This window comes from Falco naumanni, chromosome 8 (assembly GCF_017639655.2).
Source record: "Falco naumanni isolate bFalNau1 chromosome 8, bFalNau1.pat, whole genome shotgun sequence".
NCBI classification, from domain to species: domain Eukaryota; kingdom Metazoa; phylum Chordata; class Aves; order Falconiformes; family Falconidae; genus Falco; species Falco naumanni.
In genome coordinates, this window is record NC_054061.1 from 42679360 (window position 1) to 42701264 (window position 21905).

General features: G+C 39.5%; 1 protein-coding gene across 3 annotated transcripts in view; it reads left to right on the forward strand.

Annotated features, from left to right (window-relative positions):
• CSRNP3 (cysteine and serine rich nuclear protein 3) overlaps nucleotides 1-21905 on the forward strand; it is a 111804-nt gene that overhangs the window by 30144 nt on the left and 59755 nt on the right. For all 3 annotated transcript variants that reach the window (XM_040604427.1, XM_040604426.1, XM_040604425.1), the window contains exon 2: nucleotides 258-428. In XM_040604427.1, the coding sequence (XP_040460361.1) occupies nucleotides 281-428 (148 nt within the window). In that variant the 5' untranslated portion in view covers nucleotides 258-280. The remainder of the gene's footprint in view (nucleotides 1-257; nucleotides 429-21905) is intronic.

A 21905-nucleotide genomic window follows, 5' to 3' on the forward strand; every position in this document is an offset into this window, starting at 1 on the left:
AGAACGTAGGTAGCATTTATGTTCTGTCTTAAGAGGAAAAGACTGCCTGTAAGAAATTCAGTGAGATGATGAATATACTGAGTATAAGCATTTTTTACTCCTTCCTGGAAAAGTTGTTTAAAACTCTTGGTAAAGAACCATTTAGCTACAGGTAGTAGTATCTGGTTGATACATTAACTCCTCTATGATAAAGTAATTTGAAGACCTGGACAACAGGCAGATGTTTCAGTGCCTCATTGCCTCTGTTCCTGTTGCAGGTGCATGTGACAGCATTGCAGCGATGAGTGGAATTTTAAAGAGGAAGTTTGAGGAAGTTGATGGCTCCTCACCTTGCTCCTGTGTGTGGGAATCGGATGATGACATTTCTAGCAGTGAAAGTGCCGACAGTGGAAGTAATACCCATCCATCCACTTCTAATCATTTTACCCGTAAGTACTAAAGTGGGGTGTAAGGCATGATGCTCCTTTTTATACAAACTAAGGAAAGGTGTGTCTTACTTGGAAGAAACACAGTGTAGACTATCTGCTTTTATTTTGAAGCATTTTTCTGTTTTATTACATTTGAATGTTGACACTATGATTAATTACTTCTTTTTCAAAAAGAACTATTTCCTCTGGTAGTTGTTTATGTAAAAAAATTTTATGTCAGTGAGTTTCAGAGGGAACTCCACTTGTATACTAGATAATTTACATCAAGGTAGTGTGAAATGTTTTAACTATTGTCATGATTTAACCACAGTCAGCAACTAAGTACCATGCAGCTGCTTGCTTACTCCGCCCTGCCCAATGGGATGGGGAGGATAATCGGAAAACAGTAAAACCCATGGGTTGAGATAAGAACAGATTAGTAATTGAAATAAAGTAAAAATAATAACAATAATAACTGTAAGAAACAAAAGAGGGAGAGAGAGGAATAAAATCCGAGGCAGGAGAATGGGGACAACCAACCAACAAAAAACCCCAAAACAAGTGATGCTCAATACGGTTGCTCACCACCTGCTGACCAGTGCCCAGCCAGTCCCTGAGCAACGATTGGCCCCTCCCGGTCACCCCCCACCCTGTATATATGCTCAACATGATGTTCTATGGTGTGGAATATCCCTTTAGCTAGTTCGAGTCAGCTGCGCTGGCTCTGCTCCATCCCAGCTTCTTGTGCATCTGCTCACTGGCAGAGCACTGAAAACTTGAAAAGTCCTTGATTTAGAGTAAGCCCTACTTAACATACTGATATTTTAGTTGTTGCTACCAACATTATTCTCATACTAAATTAAAAACATAGCACTGTACCAGCTACCAGGAAAAAAAATCAAGTCTATTCCAGCTGCAGCCAGGACAGTATATATGAGAACATGTTGCATTTTGGGTGATGATCTGGGAGAAGAGGGAAAATGGGCAGTAACGAAGCTTGAAGGCCAGAGTTTCTGCTTGAGCCGTGTCTGTTCAGAGCTGAGAATGTGCATGATCTGTGACAGAATAGCTGATCCCTCTGATCATTCGTCCTGCCACCTGAATCAATGTAACCACACAGCCCTCAGTCCTTTTCTTCCACTCATTACAAGAGTAAACAGAGGAAGAAATGTGTTACTCTCCCTGAGAAGATGTTAGGTGAGACACTTAAAGAACAGAAATCCTTTTCTTGTTCCCACTCAACCAACTGAACTTGAATAGCTAATTTATGGCATATTTTCCTTTGAACTTCTCATGTTGAGGTTACCAGTTACTAAACTCACGTAAAGCCTCATACCTGCCACAAACCACATGTGTAAATGAGTAGCTGTAAGTGATCTGGACTTCAACTGAAAATTCATATGTAGCAGCTACAAGGGTGTCTCCATTTTTTTTAATGTCGTGTCTAATAAAGTTAGGATAGAGCTATTTGTGAGTTATGGCTGGCAGTAGACTCAGTGTAATTCCTTATCTGGTAAGGAAAAAAAGCTCCTCTGGATAAAGGACTTCTGTACCTTCTCTTTGAGCAGAGTTTTCAAAGCACACAGCACACTGAGGACTTGGCACAGCTAAGTGTGGTGGTGAAGGGGTTGTATTCCAATTTGAGGGGGAACACAGGAGTCTGTCCCGAAACCTGTCCTGTTTAACATCTTTATCCATCACCTGAAGGAGGTGACAGAGTGACTTGCATCAAGTTTGCAGAGAACCACCTTGAATGGGGGCTTCTTCCTGAAGGGCATCAACTATTCTTCTCAGAGGGACCTAGGCAGGCTGGAGAGGTGGGCTGACAGGAGGCACATAAAGTTCAGCAAAGACAAATGCAGAGCTGGGTGCCTGGGAAGGAAGAGCCCCTTGCAGTGATCCAGGCTGGGAGCTGGCTGACCAGGCAGCAGCTCTGCAAAAAGGCCCCGGGAGCCTCGGCAGACAGACAGCAAGGTGAAGGTGAGCCAGCAGCGCCCTGGCAGCCAGGAAGGGCAACAGCCCCCTGGGCTGCACGAGCAGAAACACAGCGAGCGGAGTGAGGGAAGTGACAGTGCCCCTCCGCTCAGCACCCCCTAGCCTGTACCTGGAACTGTGTGCCCAGGTCTGCCCTCCCCAATGCCAGAAAGACACTGATAAAGCGGAGCAAGTTCAGCAGAGGGACACCAAGGTCATGAGAGGGCTGGAACATTTGCCCTGTGAGGAGAGGCTGAGGGACCTGACCTTGTTCAGCCTGGCGAAGGGAAGGCAGTGGGGGGAGTTGGTGGAAACCATGCAGTGCCCTGTGAGTAGCTTACGTGGAAGGTAGGCATGCCCAGTGGCCTGTGATGTGAGGGTGCGAGGCAGTAGTTGCAGACTGAAACGAGAGATGTTCTGACTGAATGTAAGGAGAAACTTCTCACCATGAGGACAGCCAGGCTGTCCTCAACTGGAACAGGTTGCCCAGAGAGGCTGTGTAGTCTCTGTCCTTGCAGGTTCTCCAGAGCTGACTGGCTAAAGCTGTGAGCATCCTGGTCTGATGTCTTAGCTGACCTTCCTTTGAGCAGGAGGCTGGACTAGAGACCTGCTGAAGTCCTTTTCAACCTGAATTACTTGTTGTGACTTTATGGCTTGTGTACGTCAGAGATTCAGAGTGATGAAGTATTGTTGCTTGTTCTCATCCCAGAACAAGCTCACTGGTAAACAGCCTGTGGTAGCAGCAAGCATGTCTCCAGGAACAGTTTGTACAGTGCTGTGAAACCTCAACGAGACTGCTTTTGGGCCTCCTCTGATAAGTCTGTAGGGAACGGTGTTTTGCTTCATCAATTTACTAGCTCAAGTCTCTCCTAGGTCTGGGATCCATTTGCAGCTTTCCACTGCCAAATGTGTGTGTATATCTCATGCTCTGATTTGATACTTTCAGTTTTGCTGCCTCACCTCTTTAAGTGCAGATGGTGGCTCAGTACTGATGATTTTCAGAAGGCCAGGTTTTCTGTAGGCTTCTTGAAGGATGTAGAATGCCAGTGGGAAGAACAAAGACTGGGATGTTTTGAGGCACAGGTAGATTTGAGATGTGCAACTGCTTCCCCCCCCCCCCCCATCATCATTACTCTGTGTTGATTGTGTTTGAGGCTTTTGCTGTTGGCTCTTGGAACTTGAACTCTCCAAATTTAGCGATGGGATTTGCAGCCTGGAATTTATTCCACTTGGCAGTCTGCCAGTGCTTTGTCTACTGAATAGGCTTCAGGGCACGATGCAGATACATTTATTTTGCTTAGCCTTCATTTGTTTTCCATTTTTATGTGTGGGTTGGTTTTGGGTTTTTTTGTTTTGAGGTTTGGTTGTTTGTTTGGGGCTTTTTTTTCCCATTTTCATTGTTTCATTCTGGACAAAGCCACAACCTATTTGCTCATGTTTCTGTAGGCAAGGGCAGTACTTTTCTAATGCAGCTCTCTAGGTAAGTACTTGTGGGGAAAAAAAGCCACCACCAAACATCCCTGACTGCTGTGACAGCAGACTTTATAAATCACAAAGTAAATAAAGCAGTTCAAGTGTTTTGGTAAATGAGAAATAAACAACGGAGATTGAATTTAAAGAGCTTGGCTCTCTATAGTTGAAGCTTGTACAGTTTAGCAGCATCAAAATAGAAGCCACATCTACTTCTTTCTGTAGAGGTATTTATATAGGGTGGTGAAGGATCAGCCCTGTAGCCCAAGAAAACATAGTATTTCATGTAAACTAGCTGAGGAACTTCTGGCTATTTTCCTGCTTTTTACCTCAAAGAACATTTGACGGTTCCTATGTAACAGGATTTTTTCCTGATTTTATTGGAATCCATTGTTTTTTGGAAGTGTACTTCTATGTTTTTCTGGGGAGAATGGGTTTATTGGAGTGGTGACTGCAACAGATTGCTACTTACTAAAGGTTTTTCAGAGGATCTGGAATGGCATATGTTGTATCAGAATTCATTTCTTTTCAATCAGATTCTGCTAGTAGTGGTTTTCAGATTCCTGTCCTCTGTTGTTGTTATTTTATAGAATCATTTAGGTTGGAAAAGACTTCTAAGATCATAAAGTCTAACCATTAACCCAGGACTGCCAAGTCCACTGCTAAACCATGTCCATAAGCACCAAATCTATGTGGTATTTAAATGCTTCCAGGGATGGTGACTCCACCACCTCCCTGGGCAGCCTGTTCCAATGCTTGACCACCCTTTCAGTGAAGAATTTTTTTCTAATACCCGATTCAAACCACCCCTGGTGCACCGTGAGGCTGTTCCCTCTTGTCCTGTGGCTTGTTCCTGGGAGAAAAGACCTTCCCCCACCTGCCTACAGCCTCCTGTCAGGCAGTTGCAGAGAGCGATAATGTCCCCCCTGAGCCTCTTTTTCTCCAGGCTAAACAACCCCAGTTCCCTCAGCTGCTCCTTGTAAGACTGTTTGTTTAGATCCTTCACCTGCTCACAGGGGGACAGTCACTGCCCTTGTCCTGCTGGCCACACCGTTTTGGATACAAGCCAGGATGCTGTTGGCATTCATGGCCACCTGGGCACACTGCTGGCTCGTGTTCAGCCAGCTGTCAACCAGCACCCCCAGGTCCTTTTTGTTCAGGCAACTTTCCAGCTGCCCTTCCCCCAAGCCTGTAGCGTTGTGTGGGGTTGTTGTGACCCAAGTGCAGGACCCAGCACCTCTCCTTGTTGAACCTCATACAATTGACCTCAGCCTCTCGATCCAGTCTGTCCAGATCCCTCTGCAGAGCCTCTTGCCCTCAAGCAGACCAACACTCCCTCCTTGCCTGGTGGTATCTGCAAACTGACTGAGAGTGCACTCGATCCCCTTGTCCAGATCATCGATAAAGCTATTAAACAGGACTGGCCCCATGCTGAGCCCTGGGGAACACCACCTGTGACCGGCTGCCATCCAGGTGTAACTCCATTTACTACCACTCTTCGGGCTTGGCTTCCCAGCCAGCTTTTCACTCAGTGTAAAATATTAGTCATCAGCTTCTGGAAAATGGAAATGACAAATTTATTAACAGTCCAAAATCTCTAGATGTAAAGTGGAAATCAATAAGATTATCTGCAAATAGAGATGATTTATGTGAGAAAGTTGCAGGATTGAGTTGCATGATGTTTGAATATGGGGCAAAATAAGAAAACTCGCTGTGCCGTTGTGGACAACTCTGTCCTCACTAGCATATGCTATATGCATAACAGCAGGCTTTTAGAATACGTGAGACGTTTGCTCTAGCCTCATCTGAGATCAGTGTAAAATTGTTTCTCCTCTTCAGCCCACTTAATGCAGTAATCTGTTTATTCTGTACACATGTTCCCTGAAGTCTGGGCTCCTACTGTGTGCCCAAAGCTGCTCTGCTGTTCAGAACTGAAAAGATTCATACAAATTCTTCTCACTCTATCGATACATGTGCAGATTCATTGCTTCTCCAAGGGACTGCTGGGACACACAACAGCAACCTAAAAAGAATCTTTTATTATGCCATGAGCCCCACAAAAAATTGTGGTAGTGGGATGTAATATTATAACAGTATTTTACAAGCTGCGTGTAGATTAAGGCTATTGTTAACAATTAATACTGAACATTTTACATTAATCTTTCTTTTCCTGTGCTAACATGTTTTGTTCAAAAATAAATGTTGGGCATATCCAAATCTGTTAAATTATTACAGTAGCATTATATTGCTTTTCATTTCCTCTATGGCATTCTTGGAAAGGAATGTGCCTTTTTAAAGATACAGGTCTCTGTGTGTGTATGCGTGTACACGTGTGGCTTGGAAAAAGCATAACTATATATGTGTGTATATATGGGCAATTTGGAAAAGCATATATATGTTTGTATACATATATCTGTAGAAGTGCGATAAACGTGATAATGGTATACAGAAGTGTTGAGTGATATTCTAACTATAAAGCTTGTAACAGAATGCCACAGAACTGAAAAGTGAGTAGCTACAGGGTTTTATACATATGTTGACTAGGGTCTGGATTGTGGTAACTGAAGAAATACATCTTGTGTCTCTCCCACTAAGGTTTAGGGATTTGTGTGAGTCAGGTGCTTGTTTTCTAGTAAGAAGCCTGCACACTGTATGCAGGAAACAATCTAAATAATGCTGTTCTTTTTAAGGAGACATGATTTGTGTTTCTTTGCCCTTTGAAGGAAGATTACTGTTTCACTCATGGATTGCTTGCTACTCATTTACTAGAATCAGGACTTCAATTTGTTTTAAATCAGAACTTTCTTCTAAACTCATGGTTAGGGAAGTTGACAGGTGAATTTGGGCTGGGCCAGACTTTCTCAGGTGCAACTGGAAAGTTCCTCTTATTTGTGTCCATTAACCTTCTGTGGATTGCTGAAGCACCTCACAGACCAGCTAGGCTCACCCCTGCCATTAAATACTATTTTTAAGCAGGATGGGGTTGGGGGGGGGATCAGTCAGTGGAGCTGTTTAACAGTTCTGGAAACTGCTGTATCAATCACGATAAAATGTTTTATATTTAAGGTGATTCTAGGAAAGCATAGGGAATACCAGTACCTGTTTGCTCTCTATTGAAAATATGTGTACCGTGTTATTTGAAAGAATAAATTAAAGCTAGAGAGTGAAAATATCTCTTAAGGAAACTAACTGAAAACAAAAAAAAAGCCCCTCAGTTTCTCTGTAAAACTCAGTTCAAGGCTTCTGAAGTTGTGTTTTGTTTGTTTGTTTTTCTTAAAAGGTCTGAATACTTCCACATTCACATTGCTGCTTTTCATGTTATTTGTGGTTAATCAACTCAGTTTGCTCACCCACAGTGAGGCCAGCCCAGCGATATTCCTGTGTATGATGATTCTCTTTTCAGCAGGGTGGTCTCTGCTTAAAGGGCAAATGATAGCAGTAAGCCAGTTCTGCCAGTTAGTAATCATGAAGTATTAAAGTGGTTCCAGTAAAAGGCAGGAAGACCTCTGGTGTGGGGGGTTGGTCTGTGCTTTGGCTCTGGGAGATGGAGAGTGAAAGACTCTTGTAGTCTTTGTTAGTCAACAGTAGAGTTTTATTTTACTGAGTTTCATGTCATAGGGAAAGAACCCGAAATAACGTTTGGCATGGAGCTGGACCACCCTGGGTTGGGGCTGAGGCCTGCAAATTAGAAGTCATCTTCTGAACAGCATATATGTGAGAGACAGAAACTAATAGCAACATAGACTTTTGAAGTTATTTGCCTCGGTTTTGAAATGCCAAAAATGGGATCTCTGGAACACTGAGAACGCTGTCCAAAAGTCCCTCCAAGGTATCTCAGACATGTGGTCGAAGAAATTCAGTCCTCTTAAGTGGAGCCTTGTACTGAATATTCTGGGAAGAGTGTCTCTGCTGTTAATGTAGCCAATGTGTAGATCAGGAGTAATAAATACTATTATTTTCCAGGCTCTGACCAGATTATTAAAAAAAGTAATCCTACCTGTTGTTTTAGGATTCTTTGTTAGATTTGGAGAACCAGCTGACTCCCTAGTTAAATCCACTGAAGCATTTCCAGCATGAAAACCTGAGCCAGCAGACATTTTCCATTATCTTCTTGTTATGTCATGGCTGACTTCAGTTTTTACGGTTTCTATGACAACTGTGATTTCTGATTGGTAAAGACTAAAGTACTAACAGATTTTTTTGACTATACAGTATTTTTCCATCAAAGGAGTACAGTGAAAACATCAAGGTGCTTTTTGCTAATCAGTATTGTAATTGAATTGCTGCCTAAACATGGATACCTGTTTTGTGGCAGATTCCACATACACTGATTTTTCAGATAGATGAGAAAATAGGCCTGTTGCAGTTGCCAGATAAGTTTCTGGAAAATTAATGATAATTTATACTTACAATTTAAGGTACTCTTATTTTTCAAATCATGTAGATACTCACGTTCCAATGTTAACCCTTAAAGAAATGTACTTATCAAGACATGGCTCAAAGCAACACCAGGTTGTTTTCTGAGATTCTTTGGCAATTCTTGCAGGTCAGCAAAATGGTACTTTGGAACTACTGATGGGATTTCATCAGGTGGGAATAAAAAAAAAAAAAAGTGAGAGGAACAAGAGCGTGATTTGCTGGATTATAAGAGAACAGAGAGAGTGGTCAGAATGCACAGGTGAACAACTAGTGGTTACTGGGGAAATACAGAGAGGAGCTAATGAAGAACTGATGAGGGTGGGAAGATGGCTTGTTGGCTATGTCATGTATGAAGGAAAAGAGAGAAGGAGGTTCCCTGAGACAAGAAGAACTTGACAAGCAACAGGGTGTTTTTCAGTGAGAGCAAGAAAGCAGCGGTAACAGATTTTACTTGATAAATATGTCAGTTTGCAGAAAGGGCTACAGATTGGCTGGCTCATAACTGGGAAAAGAGGGAGGGCTAATGAACAGAATGAGGATGAGCCAGTTTAACAAGATCAAAGGAATTTAATGCTCCAGCAGTTTGCAAATTCTTATTCAGTGAAAGTGACTCATCCTCTTTCACTACATCGATGTGTGTGGAACATATTCAAAAACACATTAGAAAATTACTGGGAAATGTTGATTGAGATTCTGTAGCACTTCTGGAGCTGTTCTGCATTTATTTGTTAGAGAAAGCACCTTGTACTGAGAATGTATGTATAAATCCTGGTCCATATTCAGGACTATGTACTCTCAGTGGGTCTGCAACCGTCTTCTGCAGGCAGATCTGGGATCCCTTGTTCAGAATGATGCTAACACAATGTATGAAAGGGTATTTGCTGATGGACTCTTGTCTGTGAGATTTGCTAAAAATTAAACATGATGGTTGGATTTTGTCCTTGATTTGTGATTCAGAATAAAAATTAGATTAACAATTGGAGTATTATGCCAGATTGAATCTTAGTGACTAGTTTTAGGCTTCTGATAGCAGCTGATGCAAAATAATTTGAATAACTTTACAGTCTAATTCATAATTTAATTTCACATGTAATATGGAATTTCTTTTTTCTCACCTGTGATGTGCATACAATTTTAGACACATGAAATCATGATGACCGTGGCTTTCTTGATGAAGAGGAATGTATCTAAGCTCACAGTTTCTCAGAAGTTGTTCTTTTCATCTGATTCCTAGCCTGAATTTGAACTAGTCTTACCCAACATCCTTTTCTGGAGAAACGATAAGGCTGGAGTGTAAATGGGCTTTATTTTAGAAGAAGAGTTGCTCCATGGTCTTTGACAAATAATATCAGAATTTTAAAATGTGTTTCTAAATGTGAAATCTGTAAGATGGCTTAGATACTAGGAGTAGCTATCCTCTTCAGACATGAAGCATTATAACGTTTGGATACCAGTGAAAGCTGTGGGTGGCCTGATACCATGACATCAGCTTCTGTAGGGAAACAATTGATGAATCAGATCACAAAGGAGGGAAAAACGGATTTTTCTGTTACCAGTTTATAACTTCTAATAGCTTCTTTTTTGTCTGAAATTTTTTTCTTCATGCTTGCTTTCTCAAGACTGCTCGATCCTAGCACTAGCTTTTATTTCTAGTGAGAGTCCCACTGGCCGTTCAGCAGCTTTGTTTGAATTTTCTTTATGTGCTCTTACAAAGCAAATGAAGCTTCAGAAAGATCCTTACAATATCCCCTCTTCTTATCTAGTGCGATGTTTTGTTTTGTGTTTAGTACATTTTTGGCATTTTATACTGGTTTACACCTTTTACCACCAATCTTTAAAGATGTTTTGAAATTTAAGGCCAAATTAGAGTTAGTGCTTTTAACAAATTACATTGTCTTACTGTCAATTACTGTAAACTTTTAAAGTAATTTTAGCATGTACCAGCATCGATACATGAGCCATCGGGTAGTGTTTTCTCCTTGCTGAATGCTGCTCTGCTGTTTTTTGCTTACACAAGCAATTGATTTAGCAGTAGGCATGACTGAGGGGAGGTCACACCAGAAGCACAGTGACATTAAGGCACGGTTTCTACTGGTAGTGGATCTTCTTTTAGAAGATAGAAGAGGTGTTTTCTATCCGGTGGCTTGCTCCTGCTCAAAGGTTTTTCCCTATCAGTTGATAGTTTCCAAATCTGTTGTTTGTGTGACCATGTTGTAAGAGATCTTAAGTCTCTAGCAGTAAGCTGGGAACAGCCTTCTGTGTGGGTTTTGTTTGGTTTGGTTTCATTTTGTTTGTGGTATGTTTTTTTTAATAGATTAGTAGTTGTGCTTGCAAAGCAGAATTAACAAGCAGATGAACTTAGGAGTTTTTTCTTGGTGCTTCAAGATGAAACTGTTCTAATGCTTACAAGAAAGATGCAGCTATCTTCTTATTTGTGTTTTTAGTATTATGAGCCTTCAGGGATCAAGAGTTTTATATCCTGATTTTTATTATGTCATTTGTATTGTACTAGGGATTTTTGGCCCTCTTGGGCCTAGGCTTGGACCTGCTTAAGGTGAAGGGCTGTGTCTGTACACAGAAAATACAGACTTGTTCAGATAATTTAGTCTTATAAGACGGCAAGCATATAGAGTAAATGTGGAACTGCAGGGAGGAATGGATCCATGGAAATTACTGACCTGTGAGCAAAAAATTAAAGAACTTTGATAGAAACATTAGGGAAAAATAAAAGTATTCTGCCTGCTGGAGGCTTTTTTGTCTTCCCGCTTTCTTCCTCTGTAGACCAGCCTCATCTCCCACATGTATTATAGTCTTGCTGTTTGCTGGTGTCCTGGTGCTCAAGGAAGTTTTCTGGTGTGCACCAGGCATGAGGTGTGTTGAAGATCCTGATCCTTACAGGAATGTAAAAAACCAGAGCATTGGTGTGTCATCGCCCTGTCCCGTGTCTGCCCCCCCACTCCCACCCCCAAATACCATAGTGACATTTTCAGCAGCTCCAGTTAGAAGAATATATACAAATCATTATTTCTTTGGAATTTGCCAGTTCATTGAAGTTACATGGATTGTTTGATTTTTGCCAAAGCTCTTTTAGCAAAACCAGACAAATTTCTTTGTTCCATGACAGCTTCGCTGTTTGGCTTCCCAGCAGTCTTGCTGTGGTGTTTTGTGTTCATCTATCAGTGGTTTTGAGCTTGCAAGAGTTTAAAGCAAGTGAGGCAACATGATTCTTCGTTGATGCCATTTAACACTATTGATTATTATTCTTCTTTTCACTAAATATGTAGCATTTTTGGTGTTTTGATTGTGTATATGAACAGTGACGCTACCCTACCACAATATAGTTGTAGCACTAATAGCATTAAGGTGGGTGGGTAGCATCCAGACCTCAAAGCCTGTATTACAGAGTTTTCATAATACCCGATCAAAATAAATAAATAAATAAATAAATAACTGGTTTAGCCTGAACTCACATAATAGTGAAATGACTGTTCTGAAGGGGAAAACCAGTTAGCAGTTGTCAAGGACATTGGCTTGTCCTATTATTGCCCAGTTCACTATCAAAGCCAATTAGAGTATTTTTGTAATGTGGAGTCTTTTGTATTTTAATGAATTCATCATCAACTGTGTATGCCCCAGAGCAGTGGTGGTGAGAAAGGGGTTTTCACCATCAGACTGACTGAAGACTTAATACCACTTCCTCCCAAGTGAGGTTTTAACTGCTACTATCCTGCCTCCAGCCTTATTAGATGACTGGGTTTCACTGTGTGCTTGTGTGCAAAACAATATTATGTCAACCCATTAACACCCCCTTGCAATGGATGCACTGAATACACCATCGCTGAACTTGCTGGGTGCTTATCAAAGAGAGCTTAGCCTAATGTGAGTGCTTTCTGAACTTCTGTGTTACTGATGTTTAGCAGGTTGCTCTGTGTAAATATTTTTCTTGCAACTTCTTGTAAAGACAATTTTCTCCCTTTTGGAGACTCTAGGCTTGAGATGCAGATGAGAGAGTACATTTTTGGTACTGAAAGTTAGGTTTTGTGTGTTTCCAACTGGTTAGCCAAGTAGTTTATCTGCACAAGGATATCGGGGGATACTTTTGAAAATGTTAAAGCAGGAGTTATGATTGGAAGTAAACTAATGGTAATTCCAAGCACTCCTTTAGCTCTTCCTTATTTTAACTGAAGGATGGCTGTATTTGTACATCACCTGCTAGCAAAGAAAGCCATAGGCAGTGGTCATCTGTAGAGCTATAGTTCAGCAGTGGTTACTATGGAAACTGTAGGTGACCTATATTTTACCAAAAAGTGGTAAAGTTTCTGTGATTTTTTTTTTTTTTAAATGCAGCACACATTGATGTCTACTGCTGTTCATTTTTTACACATTCACTTAAGTAGTCTTAGTTTTGAGTGATTAGTGTGGAATGGACAGAAAAATCTTGGAGCAGAGATACCATTTCATTCTTACACTACTATTTAATATTAGTGGAAATTTTTACCTTTGTTGTCTCATCTAATTATGTATTCTTAGGAAGAAGATAACACAATTTAATTAATTACAGTGTGCATTATAATCATGTATTATTTATATAGCTACCAGTGTATGGTTTATAATGACTTGGAATGGAAAGGTGCATTCTTGTGAATATATCTATTTGACTAACATTACAAGTCAGTAGGATACTGTATGAATGAAGTTACCTAAACTATTGGACTTGGAGTAAGCATCAAAAGTGCTTTTGGTTTTAGTAAATTCAGCTTTTAAGGAAGTGAAAATTTTCTCCAAAAATGAGAATATACTGCAGACATTGTTAAAGAGCAGCCAGAAGAGACGACAGTGTGTGACATTTGAAATAAAGCTTGAGTTGGCATTTTAAATACACATTCTTACAATGTGATTAACACAGAAGGGTAAGTGTTGGGCTAGAGCACGTGCCTAATGAAGTCATTAAATATTGTGATCTGTCTAGAACTTTGGCTTGCAGATGAGCCAGGCCTGGATTTTCAGAAAATGTTGTTATAACAGGTTCTCAGAGAAAGGATTTACATGTAATGGTTTTTATTTGGGTGGCTTTGTTGGTACTTAGAGAAAAACCCAGTTCTGCTTTGAATTGCTTATTGTAGTTTGCAGTGTGAAGGAAACGTGAGTTTCATAGAAATTAAGGACAGAGAAAAGCTAAAATACAGACTTGTTTGGGACCACATATTTTCCTTCGTTACTTTACAGACCACCTGCTGATTACTGAAACTGTCTCTCTCGGCCGTCAGAGCCTGTCATGACATTTGATGGGACTATGAGTCTGAGGTGGAACTATACAGATTCATACTGCCCATACTTTGCAGTCCTTCCTCACTGTTCACATGTACAAGATCATATGCATCCTGCAGCTGATGATGGAACCACCTCTTGATTTCTCCTGTAATTCCCACTTTATCTTCTCTGCCCACGTGTCTTTCTTTTGTAGTCCTGTTTATTGCTCTGAAGTTCATACAGTGTGCTCAGTGTGATCTATATGGCCTGGCGTGCTATGGTCCATCACTTCAGCCATGTGTTATTAGATTAGCTACCGACCTACTGTTCAAATACCGCAAAAAATAAAACATTTTTTTGTTTCTTACTTCTTTCTTGCTCCAGAAGGCTTGAGTTGTATGCACTATGTCCATCCACCTACACTGCGATACATGCAAACAGCAGTAGTATTGGCAAGGGATATTAGTTGAGTAAAACAGCCAGTACTAAATGCTTTTGGGAGTTGATCTAGTTTGCCTTTATGATGCAGACTTTAATTATCACCTAAACTTCCTGTATCATGATCAAAAACTTTGTTTTCCCAAATTATTTTGATTCTGAAAAGTCTTAAGCATGCTTTAAATAGAGAATGGCGCAATAGCAAGCATTGCACCACTGATGCTCAAGATCATAGCAAAGACAGCACGTAGAGTTGTACGCCCAGAGGGTCATGGCCTGTGCTGAAGGAGGATATGAAAATTGCCAGAGGTCTAACTGGAGTCTGTACCAAAGCTGCTTTGTAATCATGTCGTTATGAACTAGCTGTGAGCGCAAAATACCTTCCAGGCACGTTTGAAGTGTCTCTGCTGCTTCTGGCCATAAGCCTGTCTCCAGCTGTGCTCAATTTTTAGTGCCACAGAATAAGGCGAAAAATTATCATTCAAACCGGAGAAACCAGATTCTACATTCAGAAATGTCGAAATGAATATTCCTTTCCGATCGTCTGCAGGGTGAGCTGAAACACTGAACCAAGATAAGGTTCCAACGTTTTTTTAAAGCACGGTCACAAGTGTTAGGGGCCAGAATGGGAAGTGACATGAACAGGCATCTGTAATGGCAAAGCCAGACCCATCGCTGGCTTGCACTGCCAGTCCCTTCTCCCTTTACCACAGAGACGTCCACAAGTGCGCAGTATGGATCAAATGGGTTTTTTCAAAGACTATATCCAGAAATGTCTTTTAGAACGATACCAAACCTTGCTTTAAGGACTTCAACAGATGGCAAGTCTGTCACCTGCCTTGATAAGCAGGATTAATGTTTAATTGTCCTTGCAGTTACTGAATTTTGTTCTGTTCAGTGAAATACAGGGAGGTTTTCAGGCTCCCTGTTCTGTCAGGGCAGAAGTAGCTCGTGTACAAGAAACCAAATGTGCATACTGGCTATGTGCTTAAAGGGAGCATGATCATTTATACTAAAAAGCCAGGTCTGCTCTTCTGAAATATACAATATTTCATAAATTAGTCAGTAATTGTTTGCAGTAATTATTTTGGTTAAAATAACTTCTGTGGCTTACTCATACATGTGACTCACATGCTGTTCTTTTTTTTCCCCTAATATGGTAATTGGTTTCATTGCAAACAAACTGAATTTTCTGTTTATTCTGTGAGTGTGCGTAAGGCATCGCTGATACTTTGATAGAAATTCTGAAAGTTTGTTGGTATCATTTTAACAGTAATGAGACACAAATTTCATTTTTTTAAGGACAGATTAAGGAAATGTCTACAGACTGAAAACATGATTTCGGAGGTCTAAAAATCTCCTGAGAGAAACTGGCGTTCTTTGAGATCACAAGGTCAGTAGTACCATTTGATGGTACAAAACATGATGTTATATTTTACATCTCTGCAGAGATTTTATTAGCAATTTTGGAACAACAGTAGCATAAATTCCAGTTTCCAGCTGCAAGTTTGTGTAAAAATGCTTAAAATTCATGCTAAAAGCTATTGGATTAGTATACATTAGCAGCTTCCAATGTAATTAGATTTATTCAGGAAAAATGTTCCTAACTTGTTGCCTGTGTTTGTTACTGAATTACTTATTTCATATTTGCATCTTTCTTCACTTGCTTGCAAAAGTATGAGCTGTTTAATATTTTGGAAAAGGGAATACAAAGTTATCTGAAGAAGTACTTTCAAGGCTTGTATTTTAATTTGTCACATCATGATGTGATTTATTTTTTCCAAAGACTGGAAGTAATGGATATGATTTATTCAGCCACAAAGAGCTAGCCAGCACATATCAGGTAGTAAATGTGTTCAGAGAACTGTGTATAATCAGTATAATAATTTAATAACATCACAAAGTAATTTAAAATGCTTGATAAAGAGCAAGAAAATTATGATAGCATCTTCTCTTGGATAACACGTTCATAATTTGTTGTAAGCTTTGCCTCAGATACTGGAAAACATGTATAACTTGTCTTATAGGCGTTTGTTATTAAAATGTTGTGTTTAAATGCTACATGTGTACTGATGAAGAAAAAATCAGAAAGTGTACAAGTGTAGTTAATCCTTACTCCTGAAGGGTCTGTTTGGATTATGGGTTAACCATGATACGAATGCAGCCATTAAACCTGGCTCCTCCAGAATGACTGTGGGTCTAAATATAGTAGTATGCTGCTTACGTACTGCATCATGTGAACGTGCACAGATAGGGCAATAGTCCATGACCAGTTAGCGATCTCCTTTTCCTGTTTACCTTGTTGAATGCTTTTATAGCCTGACTCAAATGAACTGTTTATAGGACTTTTTTCCCTTACCTCGATTATCCTTATCATACATTACTGAAGGCAGTTGGCAGTTGTTTCTCTTTCAGTAGCTTACGCCATGTATTATGTTGTGTCTGATTTTGATTACCTGATGAGTTTCTACAGTGAAGAGGAGGATGTATGCTGCTTAATGAAGGATCATTTGGCCTAGTTTTCCTCATTTTTAGTGCGTAAGTGAAGATGAATTCACTAGAATTTTCACATAATATTCATTAAGAAAGAATAACACTTTCGATATTGAAATATTTTTCTTCTGCTATACTCAAGTGATGTGTTTTCCTCGTACTTGTGTGCTTAGCATGCAGGAAGGTGGAACTATAATGGAAAAAGTAAAACAACCCAGAAAACAGTACTGCTGACTTAAGAGGTGCTCCATTAAGTTAGATTGGTCAATGCTGCAGGAAAACTTTCCAAATGATCTTTGTTGTTACTGTTGTTCCACTACTGGGTGCAATTAAAAATGTGATTTAGAAAGGTAATAGACCAATATTCCTTCAGTGGCTGCACCAGAGAGTAGGACTGTGGGGAATTTTCAAGTACCAAGTAATTTACATTAGCATAAACTGAATAGTTTACTGTTAATTTGTGCCCTTCCTTAGATTGAATATATATGTAAAATTTTGGGAAGACTTCAGAAGTGCGTTACGTTTGTGTTGCAGTATAATAACAACTTCAACTGGTTTTGAATTATGGTATATAAAGAAATCTTGCAACATAAGGCTTAATCATAGTCGTTACTGAAGAAAAACTTGAAAACATAAGGCTTAGTATCTACATGATAATACTGTATGTGTAACCAGGGTTCTGGTGATTTCCCATGTTCTCCCCTCCCCACTTCATTGACTCTTAATGGATTTTAGAGATTAGAGGAAGTTTGATGGTGACTCACTAGCAATGACAAATCTGTGAAGAGATTTGGCAATTAATAGATGTTCAAACATACAGAATCCTTTGCATTGTTCCTCCAGAGCATAACACTGGCAGTCACCAAAACCAATGCACCAAGTTATGTTCTGTCAACAAACTGGAACATAATTTTATATTAATATTAAAATTCAAATCTGTAATATTTACATAAAAGGAAAAATATGTTAGGATTGCTTAAAAGTATAATGTTTTGGCATCTAAGCCTCATTTTTAATAGAGTGAAGGCTTGTCTTGTGTACTTTTAATCAAATTTCTTTGAAATAACATTGTGTCACTTTGTTCAATCTTTTCTTGGTAAGAGTAATATTTTAAAGCTCAGAGGTACTGTAAAGGAACCGGTTTCTAACATAAACTGTTTACTAGATAATACTTGCCCTGATCTCGCTTATCATATGTTAGCTTTTATTGTTTTGTTTAAAATAGAAATAAAAAAAAAAACCCTCCAAAGCAACTTAGGTCAAATGCAAATGGTGGAATTGTTTGTGAAATGCAGTTGCACATGATAGGTAGGCCCTGTGCTACTATCTTAAGTGGAAAAATCTGTGCCGCAGACTCAGTGAGTTGAACTTTTCGAGTCACTTGCAAAACATTCACAAAGCAGATAGATCGTTATCTGCTTCTGTGCAGGTAATATCCAGGAGAGCCTGTGGATAAAGAAAAGGACCTTAAGTGGCCCCCATAGAGGCGCCCTTGATTCTTGTAGCAGTCTGGACTCCCTAGTCCTCTTGCTTGCTAGTAACACACAGCCACTGGGTATAGGTTTGTGTTCTCATTCAGTGCCATGAATAAACATTTAGTTAAGAAATCAGCTTTCTGCCCAAGAATGTCAGATCTGATTCTCACAATGATGCATATAAGAGGAGAGCACGTGATTCTTGACTTACTGTGTGATTTGATAAGAATCTTAGACTTGTTGAAAAATCACTTTTTTCATAAACAAAATGCTTCATTTATTTCACTAAGCATGAAAACATGTCAGATTTCTGGAATTAATTTCTTCGATGCTTAAATGTTATTGAACTTGCAAAACTTGATGCAATTGTACCTAAAATTCTGGGTCATCATCAGGCCCTGGAGGACATTTACTGCATACTACTAATTCCTGGTTGTATCTGCCATCATAATCCTGCAGTGTGGAGCCAAAGTTTTGTCATATTGTTCTGATTTGAGATGTGGAGGAAGGGTAAGAGTACCCACCTCCTCCCCACTTCTCCCTCTGGTACTTGGAATTAGGTTTCTGGACTATGTAAGAGATCAGTTGAAAGGAGTTTCCTTTGCCAGGCTTTATTTAGTGAAGTAACATAGGTGATCTGTCTGATACATGAGATCGTTGTATAAATAACATGGTAACAGAACAGTTACCTAGTTGTTGTTTGGTTGGGTTTTTTTAATGTTTTTTCTCCTTGCCCGCCCTTTAGTGAAGGAGAATTTTGTTCTGTGTGCTTTTTAAATGCAGGTTAACTGCTGTAGCTAATTCACAGGAATAAGCAAATTCCAAACCAAGGACAAGGTGGGAAGATTAATAACTTAACCTCAGATAGGTGGGATTTGCACAGAATTACAACGAACGGTTTTGTTGCAAAGGCTTTTGTGTTAACCGGTTAAGTTTAAAGTAGTTTTAGAAGTGCTTATTCTGCAGTTGTTTTGTGGCAGTCTGCCAGATCAAGGGTCCTGTCACTTCTGTACCTTCTTCCTCGGGCAGTAAGCTATTATTTCTGCAGTTTGTGGACACCCTCTCTATGCCTCCCTTCCCATACAGTGTCACAGCAGTCTCCACTTAATTTCTCCCTGTGGATCAACCTTCCTCAGAATTGTCACCAGTCATCACAGCCTCAAAGAGCAAGTGTGTTAAAGTATGTGCTTTGATGCATCAAGCAAAACCATTTTTCCATTTCTGGAGTGGTTTCCCTTCTCTGTTTCTTACTGGATTTGAATTTCTCTTTCAGTTATAGGACAGACAAATGATAGAAATTTCTGCATACCTGTAAGATGACAAAATTTCCATGGAACAGTTTTTGTCTCTACCATACTTAAGAGGGAGGAATTGCTAGCTGATAACACGTTTGCTTTTTATTTTTTTATTGCTTTCCCTGCACGTTCAAAAGCAACGTTCCTTTCCACCATTTATCTCCACACCCCAGCCTCTGGCTAACAACAAAGCTGGAGTAGGGGGAAGCAACCCACAACAAAACAAACAAACCCTAAACTAAAAACCAAATGAAACCCCATCTACACCTCTTGAAATGATGCTGCATTCACAAGGTCTGAATGGTGATGGGGATGAAAAATGAACTTGTTCAAATCCCAATCCACTGTTTTACATCAGGGGAATGGAGAGACACCTTAAATAGCTAGTCTGATTGTGCTGGAACAGCTGCCCAGATACAGCAACTGAGAAATCTGTAGTAGAAACTTGATTAAGTTGTTTTTTAACCACTGTGTCGTCTAACTTAGCTCTGTGTGCTGTATCACAGTATCTGGATCCAGTGGCTGGTTTAAGATATTTTATCTGGTGGGGATAAACCCCAGTGAGAGTTACTGCACAAATCCAGTATACTCATGCCCTTCAGTCATGCCGGCTTGGTGCTAGCATGCGTACTCAGCACAGGAGAGGCGTGAGACATGCAGAGAATTAGCAAAGGCTATAAATTTCTGAAGGGGATGCTCACCACTATCACAAACAACAACAGTTGTCCTATGCCAGGATCTGTAAAACTGCAGAACAACTGAACAGAGGGTTTTTCAGGAACAAATGGCATAGTCTTTATTTTTTAAAAGGACATAATTTAATTTTATGTGACGGTGCCTGCATTTTAATGCATAGTGTAACAAAACCTGAACCCTTTGCCTGAGGTCAGCCTATCTACTAGTGTCTTCTAAGCATAGAAAGTAAAATTCTTCTCTTCCCTTAAACATTTTCCAGTGGTTCAGTACAAGAATTTTTAATCAGAAATCACAATATATGGGAACTTGAAAGATTTATGTGACTGTAATTTCTTTTATTATTTTTCTCCCTACAAGCTAGAAATACAGAATAAAAAGATAAAAAGGCATGTGTCCTGTGTTCCAGCTCTGAGAACAGCCTCTGCAAACTTTCTCTGGGTAACTAGGGGCTTGTATTGCAAGTTGTGGGGCTGTGGTTTCCTTTCTGAGTTGTGCTCAGATACCAGAATTAGCTAAAAAAAAAAAATTATTCACTGGGGATGACATAACCTAATATTTAGAGAGAAAAATGAATTTATGCATTTTGTACTGCTTATTATGTAAGCTATAAAATTGTATATTATGTGAAGTAAAGAATAAGCACTTTTATAGTATCGCAACCCTTTTGTCTGTGAAGATACAGATTTTGTTAATATGATGTAGTGTTTGGAATGTGACACAGGGACTTCAGAGACTTTTCTTCTAGGCTCTAAAGTTTCCTTCCTTTGGGAATTTGAAGAATTCATCAAACAAATCTGGCCAGGAGAGATTAAAGCTCTCTTTCAGCAAGGTGCTTAAGTTATATTCACGCTTAATGAGAATAACTGTGCTGGGACCATTGTTTTTAAATATCCGTTCTCACTCAAATGGGACCTTAAAAATTCAACCATCTAAAACTACAGCAGAATAAATTGTTAATGATGCTGATGAACAATTCTTTTAAAAAAACATATTATTCACACTTAAAATATTGTAACAGTCTATTTCCTCCTACCTCTGTTTCATCATCATCATCCCTATTATCATTTTGATTGTTTGAAAAGCATTATAATTCAGTGGTCCAGTTTAGTACTTAAGTCCTAGGCACATTCTTGTTATTTCTAATCCATCAAGAGTACCCAACAGCTCCTTTATTTTCTTTATAGCAGTCTAATGAGGTCAGAAAGGTCAGAAGAAACTAGCAAGAAAGGTCAGAATGGCTTATGCATGGGTCCTTTTCTGTAGGCTGATACTTAGCATGCTGGGAATGGGTCAGGCTATACTGTTTGGATTGTGCAGCAAAATAATGACATGACCAATTTGACAAGTAGTCTTCATTATCCTTTCCCACAAAATGTATTTCCACAGCTAGAGCAATTAGTAGGGATTATCTTTGAGAAGAGAAATATATGGCTTTTAACCACTTTGTGTGTACTAAAATAATGCTAGGTGGTTTAAATTTTTCCTATCTGAAGAATTTTTTTTGTGTGCGTGTGTAAACTCAAGTGACAGGCTATCACCCTGTTTGAGAAGAAACACTACTTTCCCATACACTTACTGCTATTACTTAGAAATGGAATTGTAAAGTTCATTATCAGGCTTAAGTTTTCAGACTTGCCACTACATTTTTTTCTTTTACTTTCTTATTGACAAAAGTGCAAAATAACTCCTGATTGATTTTTTTTTTTTTTCTTCCTGCAATTATTTTGACTTGTTCAGTGAGACAGGTTCTCTAACTGGTGGTTTTGAAGCATACCTTTTATTCTCAGTCACTAAGAGCGCAATTGTAGGGTAACAATAAGATGTTTGGTTTGGGTTTGGGTTTTTCTTTTTTCCCCATATGGAGAAGCTAGGCATGGAATAGTTAAACTGCTTGAAGTCTCAGAAAATTACTCATTAAGAATGGATTTCAGGGTTTTAACTGTTTATGGAAACTGATTCTAGGTCTCTGCTGCCAGTCCAATGCTAAC